The sequence below is a fragment of the Orbilia oligospora genome (genome assembly GCF_000225545.1).
Source record: "Orbilia oligospora ATCC 24927 unplaced genomic scaffold scaffold00081, whole genome shotgun sequence".
Lineage (NCBI taxonomy): Eukaryota > Fungi > Ascomycota > Orbiliomycetes > Orbiliales > Orbiliaceae > Orbilia > Orbilia oligospora.
Genome location: NW_011645638.1, coordinates 101,424 through 115,687, shown reverse-complemented (window position 1 = coordinate 115,687; position 14,264 = coordinate 101,424). Strand labels below are relative to the sequence as shown.

Here is a 14,264-nt window from a genome sequence, read left to right as displayed (position 1 = left end):
GGAATTGATCTCCACAATTTGTAGAACTTGGGCGATTCTTTAATTTTCAAATCTGGACTGTCCCTTTCCACAAAACCTTTCCCTGTTTACCAGACTTTTGGCCTCGTATAGAATCTTGGGTATTCGCAGGTTGCGACCGTTTTTCCTCTCGAGATTTCCCGGATCGATCCCTTGAACGAAATAACACTATACTATACCACGGATAACGACAATTTTATAGTAGGATTAGATATCGATATTCAAAGTCATAATGGTCTTGATAGCGGTACCAGGTTTCACATAGTAGCAGAGCAATATGGCCTCGCCGACGAGAGTCTTGTCAACAGGTCAGACAATACAGGACCTCATCCTTCTTGGTCAACTACAAAACTTAAATCCCAAATCGCGCCGTCCCGCTGGATGGGTGCCTCCCGCCCTTAATGATCCCAATTATGTTCCTCCGGTACGACTGAAAGGGGCGCATCTCTATTCGGGCACGGCTTTCCTGGCGATAAGTTTTTTGATGATAACGTGGAAGATCGTAACGACACAACAAACCCGGACTTCGAAATCGAAGCTGCTTTTCTTAGAAGATTGGCTGCTGCTGGCGGCTCTGGCTGGACAGATTACTTATGTTGTATTAGCATGGGTGGCACAACAGTACCAGGTTGGCTGGCATATATATGATCTCCGATATATCAGTCTCCTCGAATTATATAAGGTATATACATATAAAGAACAGGGCCGAGTCTAGTGATAGGTGTGATGGAAATTAATTATCAACCTCAAATAGTACACTGGAATATCCAATATAATCCTAATATGGATATATTGTACAAGCAGAGCGTCACTTCTCATCTCCATCCGCCGGATGTATTCTCCCATCAGAACCCGTCTTAAATTCCTCATCGATTTCCTCGCGGTTGGAAAGTTCTTTACCTTGGTCATCTGCATTTTCGCCTTCATTTTTCAAGTTCCGCAGCATCCTGAAGCGCCTTTCAACCTTGTCTCCGCCCTAAAGAATGGAGTTAATATCTTGGCTGCTGATATTAAACTGATGGCCGTCCAGTCAGCATTTGATACCGTTATTATGCTGTCACCATTACCTCTACTTTGGAAATTGAAAAATCTTCCGCGGCGAAGAAGATGGCAGCTTTTGGCCCTCTGTGGGTTTGGTATCTTGTGAGTTCTTTTTTAAATATATATATATATATATATATAATCTCGGATATATCCTTGGATAAAGCACGCCCCGGCTAACAGCTGACATCGTAATAATACTCAGGACAATGTCGGTGGGATATGCACGCCTCGGAATCGTCATTCACATGCAAGATATTATTTGGATTGATTTTCCATGTAAGTCACTGAAGCGGATTTTACAGTCACTGTCATATAGTCCGGGAACTGACAAAAGTACTAGGGTATTTACCCATCGTTGGAATCTCAAATAATGTTGAAATATTCGTTGTTTTAATAACGGGTAAGTTCGAGCGAATCTTTCAAGAAATGGCTCTAGAAACTCATCAAATGATTTATAAAGCCTGCGTGCCAACTGCAAATCTTTTTTTCAAATGGGCGTATAATAAGCCCGGGATCCCAGCTGCTTGTGCTACTCGATCTACGCGCCGTCGAAGAACGATTCGAAAACATAAAAGAAAGAAAGACATTGATAGTACGATCGACTCCATCCGAACTGAGGATACCTATGATACTGACTGGATGAAAGGCGATACCATCCAGTCCGACCAGTTCTGTCGACCTATCGAAAACCCAAAGAACCTTGCCAAAATAGTCACGATCGAAGAAGCACCGTCGGCATTAGAGCCCGTTCTAACGAAACCGGATTCTTCACTGTCTATTGACAAGGACCGTGACCTACTGCCTCCGCCGACAAGATCGAGTATTGGTAATTCCGGATATTCATATCGTGGGGAAGCTTCTAGATCTTCTAGGAAGAGTATTATAAGCTTGAGAGAAACTGACACCGGTGATGCCGAGGAAGAGGAGGATAATTTTTACGAAATGCTCATTCCTAGTGATGCTTTCTTCCCATTTGGAACAGGGCTACGTCCTCGACCACCAGTACGGTTATCAAACTCTGGGGAAACGCACGAGTTGCGGGAGGTCTAGATGCCATAACACTTTATAATACTTGCATGGCTTTGGTGGCAATTTATCTTTCAGTCTTCGAAGCTTCTCATTCTTTCCTTCCTCTTCCTCTTGTTTTTTGTTTTCCACTTGGGCCTTTAAATTTTGGCATTAAAAAAGCCGTGCAGGAAGTTTGGAGTTTTTGACCCTTTTTTCGATTAATTCTTCTGCAGGCGCATATGGCGCCCATTTTCGAAATGGAGCGTCTGTATATATCAAGACATATACCCCTTTCTATCATTACGAGAAACGAATTTCAATATATTGTTAATTGACAAAGCAAAATACCTATATCTTACGTAAGAAGGTTACAACCCGCCAGCCAAGGATAACCAATGTTTGTCCATATAAGTGGGCGTAGACACCAAGATCTCATACGTCTGAGCTCTAAGTATAAGGCTGTGACACAGCATAGACGCTCTTTCAATCAGGTATAGAATTTGAGATGGTTCCCAAACACAGCTTTTTAGAAATCTTTTTTGGGTCGGAGAAGTGTTCCGAAACCTTTACACTAACTCCCGCATTTGGGGAAAACGTCGAGATCCAAACCCGTTGTAACTTCAAAAATGACCCAGACCTTCTGTGGCAAGAAAATTTGGTTGACAACCAGATGTAACATATATTTATAGTATACTATCCGATGTCGCCTTTAGAATAAGAATAGAATCGACGGTGGCGAAAAGCCTAAATTTTACCCGAACTGTCAAATCTCGTGGTCAATGTTTTTTTTATATATATTTTTATGATGGTATATCGACCGCATACCACGTGTTGACCATGTTGTAGAACGAGCGAATATTGCATCGCCAGATTTGATCTGGTCCCACACGTCGCTATTGGCTCAGGGGCCTATCATTTTGGGCTTGGCCGTCTTGAGAGCATTTGGGCATTTGGGCTTTGGGCTTTTTGCCCAGGTCATTTAGCCGTCGCACTTGCTATCATGCCGAGAGCCTTGAAGTTTCTGATAGTTTCCTTTTTGAGCATTAGGCGGAAATATTTTCGGTTTTGGTGGTAAATTGTGTAGTAATCACGAGTGGTGAGAACGAGCGCAAAGAACGCTCTCGTGTCATTGTAAAGGACGGTTCGGAGGAGTACGTATTTGACGTCTATCGGGAGGGTTGATAAATTTAAATCTGACATTTTGGGATCGATATGATATATATGATGATCGATACTGGTAGCTACGTAGTGTCTATAGAATGTAGCTAAACTGGTCTGGCGCCTGGAGCGCATCCTGCTGAGCTGGAGGGGATTTAGAGTTTAGGCCCTTATATATACGGTTACAGATCTATACATCGAAGTCGGAGATAGCAATATCCGTACGTAGACCGTTATCGAGTTACTAGCACTGGCAGTGCAATACCTGGATCCATGGAAGGATCCATATATAGGGCTGACTGGCCGGCATGAGCAGCCAAAATACCGAAAGCCGCGATCGATCTTATATCTTAGGATGTCAGCTCGGTACAAATATAAGTAAAATTGCAGTATACGTATAGACACTGAAGTATATATAGATCAGCGAATCCTGCATATGTTATGAAGCATGGAGGGTCTGATCATCTTGGGCTTGTAGTACTAGCCGACCGCGAATAAATCTCTAACTTCGCCTTTTGGAGCTCCCTTTCTATGATTTCTATCAACAAATAATTACTCTCTAAACTTGTCCATCGGAGTCCAAAAAAAAAAAAAAAAAAGAATTTAGAGTCCATCTTTGTACCCGGGACGAAGGTTTCGCTCGTCATTGGATCAACGAGACAATGCAAGTTTTCGGGTAGCTATTGAGATGTACGCATCGCTACTTAAAGTTATTTCTAACGGTATTGCATTGCATTGCATTTCTTGAAATAGAACCTGGATTCAGTCCCATCAATGCGACTTTGGAGTCGCAAAAACGATTTAGCATTTTGTCAATGATCCATCCTCGTTTCTGGTCTATGTTGTTTCCGGGAAGGAGCACCCTTTCGCGATACTTCGAATATTGCCAGCCCACGTTTGTGAAATTAAGGCAAATGTTGTGGAGATCGAAAAGTGTTTGATAGGATTCCGGCTGGATGCAATACAACATCCCAATTAACTAGGTAATTCGCAAGATTAGATTGGTTAATTCAAATGTAAGAGGCAATACTGGAGCTCCATTGGCTGTCGAATTAATGATTACTTAAGTCAAGCCGTGGAGACGAATCGAAACAAAAGAACGGGGACAAGCGGAACCCTCGTAATTTAACGGAAATGCAGAAAAGCTTGGTGAGCTTATCTCGAATTACTAGTTAACGAATTCTCATCTCGAAAGTTAAATGAATGAAGGAAAGTCCCTATCATCCGGGACTCTAACTAATAGGGAAATAGATCTTGAGATACGAATTGGGGTACTGTAAACGAAGTATCGTTGAACCGAACTCTGGAAAGGAAATGCTGTCTCATGGCGGAGAAACATGACAGGAAGTACCAGAGATCGAATTGATCCTGTCCCTCACATCCTCCTTCGTATCACACGCACAGGGATAGTATGGGAGAGAGAGGTGGATGAATAATTGTTGAGCGTCCCTGACTAAACCGTTTGCAAACAAATTGAATGTTGGTCCCAGAAACCTGCTCTCGTACATGCCATGATATCAATGCAATACCACCTGACGACCACGTTAAAAGGTCTTGGTCTAACCGTCTTTTCCAAAGTAGTGGGGAAAAAAGCCCTTGATCTTCCCACCGGCCGCCGGAATCTAGCACGATTGGTAATTTGATTATCTAAAAAAACCAAGATCAAAGAGCGGGGTTTCTGGTTGTGAAGTAACATCGGACGGGATTATTGATTTTCTTGCAGTTCTTCGTTATCCAAACATTTTTATTTGCGACAAGCATTTCGCATTTATGCACTCCTCCCCACAGAAACAAATACGGGCAGCGCAGCTTTGATAGTGGAGTTACCTCTGGCAAAGGACGTCGAACATTGGCGGAAGGTTTTTTGGGTATGAGGACGCTAACCAACCACTCGCGGGCCAGCTAATGCATGTTTGTGTCCTGCACGTAAGTCAAGAAAGAACTCGCTTCGATTCGACAAGACATGACTAAGAAGCATGGGAGACAAAAAAGCCAAATCCCGGCTGGGTCCTGTGCGACGAATGTAACCTCAATATATAAAAAATCAAAAAAAAAATCTGCTGGGACAGACCGATAAGACAAGACACTTTTAGAATTTTTGTTTTTTTTCACAAGACATAGCCCGGATAGAGGAGCGAAGGGTCTAACTCAGAGCACGGTAACGTGAGGGGGGAGACCGTTTTCCCGCCAGCTTGGACCAGTGTCGTCACATTGATTCGGTTCGGCCGATGTTCGTAGTGTGCACCAGAAGAATTGGGGGTGGCGAGAGGGCGGGTACCTAGTATACCTCATGACCTCGGCGAAAACTGGTGGCCTGCGAGGTATCACTAATCGTCAAAAACAAAAATAGTATCACATCACAGACAGAACCGAAAAAAGCGCTCCCACAGATGGAAATCATTCCGAATGCTACTTCAACCATGCCAACAAAAGATAGAATGCGGTCGCGCTAACGGTTGGAAATGGTTGTGCCGGATCAATCCCAGCGAATGCGAAGAAGGTTCGAGTTCCACTGCCCGCAGCCCAGCACAGCACAGCACAGCACCGCACCACAGTTGCGGGAAGAAAATTAACTTGTATGACGATAATGTTCATGCTCACGTAACATGCTGCCTCCGTTTCCTTTCCCTGTACTGGTCGGAGAAGCACGATACCATATCGCTCTTTTTTCTCGTATAGTCTGTCGCATTTGGTTACATTGGACAATCAACCAATCCCGTCGTACATTCTGGGTCCATAGATTGTGAAGAAGTATATTGTATAAAGGAAGAAGCCTCTCGCTGTACATTCCCTCCGGTCTTTTCATCTTTTCCCCCAGAAAGCATCTCAGATATCAAAATAGCTTTAGTCACTCGCTGTAAAGCCTTTAATTGCTCGAAACAATTGAAGTCCACTCGTTTTACAACAATCCACATCCATACAAAGTTACCACACTTGCAACACACCCTTTTCGAAGAGAACTACAAAACTCTTCTGCTTTAAAGTTTCCGACTCGAAAAGAAAGAAAGAAATTTCTCTCTGGCAGGATAATAAATACATCATCATCGTCACCCTCTATCGTATTCTTCATACGTAAAGATACATTCTATCTATTTACCGATTCAATCATCTATTACAATGAAGTTCACAATTGTCGTCCTCGCCACGGCTGCTGCCGTCAATGCTCAACTCATCTTGTATGCATTCCCTTCCCTTGTAATGTCTTTGACGACTTTAAGTAGCCATCATGGATAGTGGATAGTATACTAACGGTTATTTAGTAATGAGACCACCTCAAGCTTCCAGTGTCTAGGTGATGCCGCCGGTAAGAGGTTCTGTGCGGGATCCGGAGGATCTCTCACCTCGAATATCATCATCCGCTGCGATGGCGAACGAGGACAACCAGGAAACTGCAATGATAACCTCGCTGGTGTCCCACCAATTGGTGTCAAAACCTCGGCCCTTTGCTGGCAGTCTTCTGAGACCTCCGGTGATGCTGACTGCTCCTTCAACGGCATCGTCTATGCCAATGATGGAACAACTTTCCCAATTACCACCTCCGCCTCATCTTCTACCGTCGAGCCTACATATGGAGCCTCTTCCTCTTCATCTGCTGAGCCGACATACGGTGAACCTACCACTACCACTACCATCGTTGAGCCAACATATGCACCAACCACCAGCGAGACCAGTTCCATTTATCCTACCCTTTCTTGGACAAATACTTCTTCCATCTACTACCCACCTGGAACTACCCTCACCACGGTCACTGGTACTCACACTGTCACCAGCTGCGACACTACCACCACTGTCCCAGTCCCCCCAACCAGCTATGCTCCACCACCAACCAACACTACTTCCAGCTACACCACTGGTCTCCCAGTGCCAACTCAATCTCCAAGCGGTGCCGGTGCTCTCCTTGCTAAGGATAGCCTCGTCCTTGGTGTCGTCGCCTTGATCGGATTCATGTTTTTGTAAATTGTTTTTACAAATTAAACTGAATTGTTACCCGGTTAAAAACGACCGACATGAATAAATATAATTAATCTCCTCGGAACCATTTTTTGGGTCTTTTTGGATTTTTTTTTTTTGATGTTTTTTTGAGGGCCTCTTCTTCCTGCTTTTTTTTATTGCCGCTCCTTCCCTTTTTTTTTGGACTTTGCTTTCAAGCAACTTATTACCCACTCGGTTCTGTTTTTGTTTTTTAAGGCTTATGGCTCGGTGTTTTTCGTTGACCTTTCATAAAGGTTTTATCACTACACCACTTAATTCTTCTTGTCACGATATACGGTTGACGACCTCACGCTCCTTAGACACTTTTACTCTATAACAATGGTTGAAAAACACACATTTTCTTCTTTTGGCCTGTAATTTTTAATCTCTTAGTAAATAGGACAGCTACAACAAAAAAATTTGGGAAATGGAAAAACTGATTTTTTTAAAAAATATATATATTTCTTTTGATAAAGAAGCATTTAAACGGGGAGAAAAGAGAGGGGGGGAGTAAAGTTACAAATGAATGCGTAAGTATTAATTAAAGAACAGGATAAGGATACGCACGATATTCATTTCATGCGTCGCCGGTATACCCGACCGTTTTTTTGTGATGTCATGAAACCGACGGCGAGTTTATAACTTTTTTAGAACCCAAATCCGCAAAACGTAGAATATCGACAGAAGACCTCATGATCCTCTTAGATTGGCGAAAGTTAGACATCGACGAGCCGAGGCGAGAGATATTTAATTTTCTCTTTTTTTTAGAAAAAAATTATATCTACGAGATTCGGCCGGATCCGAATGTATAACGATCTGAAGTATAGTCAACTACTGGTGAAGTTTTATGGGACGATTATAGGCCGCCAAAAGTTCGGGAAGTCAAGATCACAACTTCACCATATCCCGATACTCCTCACCCGCCATAAACTCCTCCACCTTCCCCTTAAACACACAAACACAACATCTCCCACCTTCGCCCCTCATAGTAGCACCCTTCAAAACCTTCCCCTCACACTTCTTCCCTTCTTTTCCCTTTTTATCGATTTCACGGCTACTACCACTATTAACACAGGTTTTATATTCAACATCATACCCTTCCTCCTCCAACTCCTTTCCGGAACATTCATTACACTTTGAAACCGTATGAAGAATTAGTCGGGAGGATAATAGGGCCTTGGGAAGTTTTAGGAATTTGATTTGGGAAGAGGTTAGATGTGTGGTATGTTGACATACTGAGTGTTGGATGTGTAGGGAGGGGAAAGGAGGGTTACGGTGGTGGAGGAGGATGGGGGTGGGAGTTGACCAGGGCATTTTAGTACCGTCTTTTGCTATATATTCTCTTGCTATATATTCTCTTGTATGTTGGAGTTAAGATTTTGTGATGGATGAGTATCTAGGAGGTATATCGATCGATACTATAGATTAGGTGGTATGATATAGTCCTAGAAGAGTAGTGTATATATTTATAACTGAACATGCATGCTCATGTCCACACATGCGCAAATATCATATAGATTGAATGCTTGAATACATAATTTGGTCATGTAGTTAGTGTCAAGTTTGAGATATCTTTATAATTCGTGTCAATGATATCCATCGGTCTCGTTCTCAAGTATACTTTCCTAGCCCTGATCTTCTTCCAATCTGACCACGATACCGATGGGATTTTACTCTATTGCACTTTCGCTAACTTGATTACAGGACTGATTTTGATAATGAAGATATCGTAAAGAAGTAGGATTAGGTATACAGTGCTATATTAATACATCGATTAAAAGGGGAAAATGAAAGTACGGAAGATAGGAGCGGGAAGACCGCGACCCAATCTCTGTACCCATCGCTAGGTGGCTTTTTTTTGTTAATAAAGCGGAAAAAATGCCTTAAACGTAATGCAGCGTGCAATTCATAGCATCATAATGCATCAATCTCATAGGAAATTAACAAAGAGAGGGATATCGTTAACAACCACCGTTAGTTAACTCAAGCAACAATAGCGGTTAGATAGCGTTCACACTCTCCTTAGTAGTGTGTGTATCAATCGATCCATTGCGACCCCTATTCTCAATATGCGTAGCATCCTCTCTAAGCCCCGCATCAACGACCGCCCTTTCCTTCTCTGACTCCGCTGCTTCTCTCCTGCTAGCATATCCTCTAGGAACCCAGCTACCACTCTTCCACGGCTTGGTACTCCTATCACAGTACATCTCATCAACCTGCTCTAATGTCAAATTCGAACTCTCGTAGTAGAAGAAGAAAACCATGAGAACACCAATCAAATTACACCCCGCAAACACGTATCCGTATCGATATCCAATTGATGAAGTAATATATGGCGTGAAAAACGCGAGCAAGAAGTTCCAAGACCAATTACCGGCTGTGGCGAATGATGCGCTGTGGGATCTGACTCGCAACGGGAAAATCTCGCCGATGGCTACCCAGACACCCGGTCCCCACGTAGATGCGAAACCGAAGATGAACATACAGGCGCTGAGAATGAGGATTGAGCCGACGGTAGAGCTGTTAGGATCGGCTTCAGAGCCTACTGCGGCGAAAACAATGAGCCAAGCGCATTGCCATAGACCACCGAATATCAGTGGCTTACGACGGCCGTAACGTTCGATAAACCAGAGGCCTGGAAAAGTGGAGACGACGTTGACACCGCCAAGGATGATTTGGGTGACATAAGGGTTTGTGAGGCCGACAGATTGGAAAATTGTTGTACCGTACTAGTTTTTCGTTGTCAGCTGCTTTTGTTCTTTCACGGATAGGGCCCGGATATAGTAAAGGAGGGGACTCACGTAGAAGAAATAATTGGCACCAGTCAACTGCTGGAACATCTGGAGACCAAATCCGAGAAGAGTTCGGTACAGGATCTTGTCCTTGGGATCAAAGCTGCTGAAGAACGACTTCTTTGCAAAACTTTTTTCCTCGTGGATGGCTGATGACATCTCCTGGTACTGTGATTCGATCATAGCATTGTTATTCTTATTCTTCTTTCCTGCGATCCATTTAAGAGCCTTAATACAATCCTCTTTCCTCCCCTGAGAGAGAAGATATCTAGGAGTTTCTGGAAGAACGAACATTCCACCCATCAACACCAAAGCCCAGAGATAACCAACAATCAAAGCGCCCCTCCAAGACCAAGGAGTATCATCAACATGACTGGTTCCAAGATTAACACAGTATGAAGTCAAGATACCCATGGTAACAAAGAGCTGGTATGTAGCCACTAAAGCTCCACGAATCTGTTTTGGGACTGTTTCGGAGACGTAAACGGGTACTAATACCGACAGACCACCGACAGAGAGACCGCAGATGAACCTTCCGATCATGACTTGGTACCATGCGTGGAAAGAGGCCACTTGGACTGTGTTTCCGATCAAGAAAACACCGCAGAGGACGATCATTGCCATGCGACGACCCAGGCGGTTGGAGATTGGAGCAGCTATTAAGGCTCCGATGAGACACCCGATGGAGAGAAGACCGACAATTAGACCTTCACGAACATTATTGAAACCGTAGGGTACGCCGTTCTTTTCTTCTTCTTCAGGTTTGTATTGGGCGAAGCGACGGAGGAAGTCCTAGACTTGAAATTAGACACAATTTGCTTCAGAGGCCTTTCCATGAGTTTATGCTTACTCGCATGATCAGAAAACCAGAAATCTGACCGGTATCAGCTCCAAAGAGGAAGCCTGGAAGCCGTAGCTGTTAGATCTACCAATTTTCTAGCCTCCGGTGAGTTCGTGTGTTAACTTACCTCCCATGCTAGCGGTTAAACCAATGGTTATCACCGGGCCCGAAGCCACGGCTTTGATATCGCTGAACCGTTCACTGTGAAAGAGACCCATCGTGGTCGTGGTGGGTATAGGTTATGTCCCTCAATTGGGTATTTTATGTTATGTTGGTGCAGTGTAGGTTGTGGAATATAACAGTGACGACAGGGCGATGGAACGAGAAGAAGAGGGAATTTGTTGTTTGTGTGGTAAAAAGTTGTGTATATTTCCTGTTGCTGCAGAAGAATTCGAATTATCTTCCAATGTAAAATTGGAACTGGGAAGACGTTAGAAATTAATTGCAATCCACCATATTTTTATACGTCATGGCATTTACTCTATATATATCGTTTCTGGATATATATATCAAAAGCAAGCCGCAGTTAAAGCGTGACCGTGACGATAAAGAGAATTCGAAACATAAGCTTACCGAAGAAAACCGACTATCACTGCTACCGTCCGACGGGTAACCGCGTCACTTTCGTCCCAAACTGAAGCTGGGAAAGCCTGGGAAGCCGGTATAGAGGAAGGGAGGACAAAGACTAAGATGAACAGTTACACACCAGGGCTATGGTCAGAACCTTCAAATTCTTTGGGAAATAAAATAGAAAAGAAGAAAATTCCAGATGAGGGCAGCGAAAGGGTCACTGGGGGATTTATATCACCATCTTTAAAATACCACTCTGCACATGTAAGTACATTCTGGATTTCTCGTTTTGCTTTGGTTCCTCTTAGAAAGAAGAGGATTTGTATGTAACCGGTTAGCAATGACGTTATTCGAGGTTCTTTCGTCCAAAAATTTACAGAAAAAAGCCTGGTTTCAGTGGATCATAGTATCATAATCAAGGGCAGATGATTGAATGATTCAGATGCCAAGGGCCTTTCATTCACCAGGAATCTACGACAATCCGGGGTGTCCGGGGTGCATGTACCTTATCTATTTTGTCATTTTGTCATTTTGTCATTGTTACTTTGACTTACAGTAAAAATTGGGTTTTGCACGAAAGGTGTTTTTCCTTTTGGCCATATCTAGAAGGAATCGGTTAGTTGACCGTTTGCGACGTCATAGCGGCGACATCTCGCGCCCACAACTGGGCAGGCGAAAGGGTCCATACGAAAAACGGCTATCAGGAATTCCTGTCCAATCCAGAAACGGGGCAGCCGAGCTCGAGCGAACCACCGTCTCAGTTAAGATCGGATATCACGGGATTTATAACTAGTTTTTCTAATTTTCATCTTCATTTTTAAATTTTTTTTCCTGGTCATGGGAAGTCGAAGTTTGAGAAGATTTCTCTCCCTCGCGGCGAGCTCGCACATATACAGAGACAGTACAAGGGCTTGTCAGGGGTTGACGGATAGCTCGGCGGCTCCACTACGAAGTTCTAGATTAACCGCTGAAAGTTTTGGGTAGTATGGTACTTACTTACAAAGTAAATATTTAGTACGATCATGATCATGCATGATCATGATCGAAGTACTTACCTAAGTAGTATCTTTTCATTAGATAACTTGCATCTCCGTGCAGAGTGTAGAAAGTGTTGATCTCAAAAATACCACACAATGACAACACACTGATATTGACGAGATGTTTCCCTGCATGCACAGTCCTCCAATGTGCATATATGCATATGTGCCCTTCGATGTCTTTGTTTATGAATTCAACTTCTTTGATTAAAAAAAATGCAGGTTTGGGTAATATATATAAGTACTTATAATGTCTCCCCTGTTATTATAATTAGCTCTAGCTATATATTATGATAGCTAGAGCTGTGTTGTTCCCAAGTCTTAGTTAGTAGGCGCATGCATACTGTAACCGCATATTATATATCTCGAAGAAGATACTTAAGGGCATCATGCCCCACTATTACCCCGCTTCGAACCTAGGAGCTCTTGGTAACGAATATCTATTTCTCAGCTTCAATATATGCTCTCTCGGATACAAGTTTATAATATATTTCGGAATCTCAAAAGAAGGGTCGATATCTTATATATAAAGCTAGATATATCGATTGGTATATATATCGACTAATACCCACGAATTTCGTACGAACCTGGGTTTACAAACAAACATGCTAACGCTTGTACATTCGCGGAAAACTTACTCGTAAAAGCCAAGGGGGGCGGTCTATCATGTTTCCTCGATATGCTAATGGCAGCATAATACACCGCAGCTGTTCGAACCCGGGTACCCGCGCGCCTTGCTTAGATCTAGAGTGTAGACGAGCGGTTTACAGGCTCGGATAGCGTATGCACCTTCTGGATCTCCGGCCTCGCTCCCAAGCCAGGATAAAAGTACTCATCGAAATCAGGTACCTTCCTGGCAACCCGCTAATCGGCGCAGCTTCTGGACGTGGCGCAGAATCCCAGCTAAGTTCAGCTACACTTTTCTCCAAGAAATATCCCTACCAGATATCGATCCAGACCTCGTCGAAGGGACATTTATCGGCCTACGAGCTAAGTTTCAGGTCTGGAAAGAAAAATGCCGATATGAAAAGGACTTTTTCCTTGACAAAGATACTCCAGATGGGGATATCAAGGTCATCTCTAAATGGGACATAGAAGTTGAAACAACCTCAGACTAGAAAGTTCTCCCAACAAAGATACCACATTCTGGGTCGTACGAGTGGATAGGAGACTAGAGGAGCTCTGAGCCACCAAAGTGGCTGGGATAGTGAAGCAAAAAAGATCTTAAGACAGTTAGGGCCACGAAAAAGATGCTGAAGGAAGGTTATATCGCGGTTTCGTATACTTGAGGGAGATGGTGCAGGAAAGGTCAATGGGGAACTATCCCCGGTGTGCTTTGGGGTGTTCCTGTCGTCGAACCGGGACATGGGGATGTTGAAGACATGATACCAGAAGTTCTAGAAATTCCGTGATTCATTCGATTCTAGGGCTATCTAATACAAATCTATAAAAGAATGCATAGAATATGCTAGATGATAAAGATACAGTCAAAAACAAAGAGTATATGTAAATATGTACGATGTAGACATGCGTGGGCACATCTATACATCTTTTTTTTATAACACCCCCCCTGTACATTGGTCTTGACGGCAATGCGATGCAGGTAGTCTTGAAATATAAAAGATCAGATAAAGAGATAAAAGTAAAAAGTAAGCAAGCAAAAAGACCGTCTAGAGAACCGCAGCAGGGGTATTTGGAAATTTTATCGTAAAAACATTAAAATGAAAAGTGTGGGAACATAACTTAGTGGCACTGTGTAAGAAAGAAAAAAAATGAATATGAAAAAAACTCCCCTCATGAGCTCGTAACGACAAGCTGCTCGAA

At 43.2% G+C, this 14,264-nt stretch overlaps 4 protein-coding genes across 4 annotated transcripts; 2 read left to right on the top strand and 2 right to left on the bottom strand.

Moving 5' to 3' along the window:
* Positions 1–295: 295 nt before the first annotated feature.
* Positions 296–2,112, top strand: AOL_s00081g30 (uncharacterized protein; the record flags this gene model as incomplete). The annotated part of the gene is made up of 5 exons (XM_011124849.1): positions 296–700; positions 773–1,161; positions 1,265–1,338; positions 1,403–1,462; positions 1,523–2,112. 5 exons carry the CDS (start codon positions 296–298, stop codon positions 2,110–2,112), a joined length of 1,518 nt encoding a protein of 505 aa, XP_011123151.1.
* Positions 2,113–6,345: 4,233 nt separating this feature from the next.
* AOL_s00081g29 (uncharacterized protein) lies at positions 6,346–7,185 on the top strand (the record flags this gene model as incomplete). Its single annotated transcript, XM_011124848.1, has 2 exons — positions 6,346–6,404; positions 6,489–7,185. The coding sequence occupies 2 exons, from the start codon at positions 6,346–6,348 to the stop codon at positions 7,183–7,185; spliced, it is 756 nt and encodes a 251-aa protein (XP_011123150.1).
* Positions 7,186–8,088: 903 nt separating this feature from the next.
* On the bottom strand, positions 8,089–8,514 carry AOL_s00081g28 (uncharacterized protein; the record flags this gene model as incomplete). Its single annotated transcript, XM_011124847.1, has 1 exon — positions 8,089–8,514. One exon carries the CDS (start codon positions 8,512–8,514, stop codon positions 8,089–8,091), a length of 426 nt encoding a protein of 141 aa, XP_011123149.1.
* Positions 8,515–9,200: 686 nt separating this feature from the next.
* On the bottom strand, positions 9,201–11,051 carry AOL_s00081g27 (uncharacterized protein; the record flags this gene model as incomplete). The annotated part of the gene is made up of 4 exons (XM_011124846.1): positions 9,201–9,929; positions 10,002–10,784; positions 10,843–10,895; positions 10,961–11,051. The coding sequence occupies 4 exons, from the start codon at positions 11,049–11,051 to the stop codon at positions 9,201–9,203; spliced, it is 1,656 nt and encodes a 551-aa protein (XP_011123148.1).
* Positions 11,052–14,264: the final 3,213 nt, after the last annotated feature.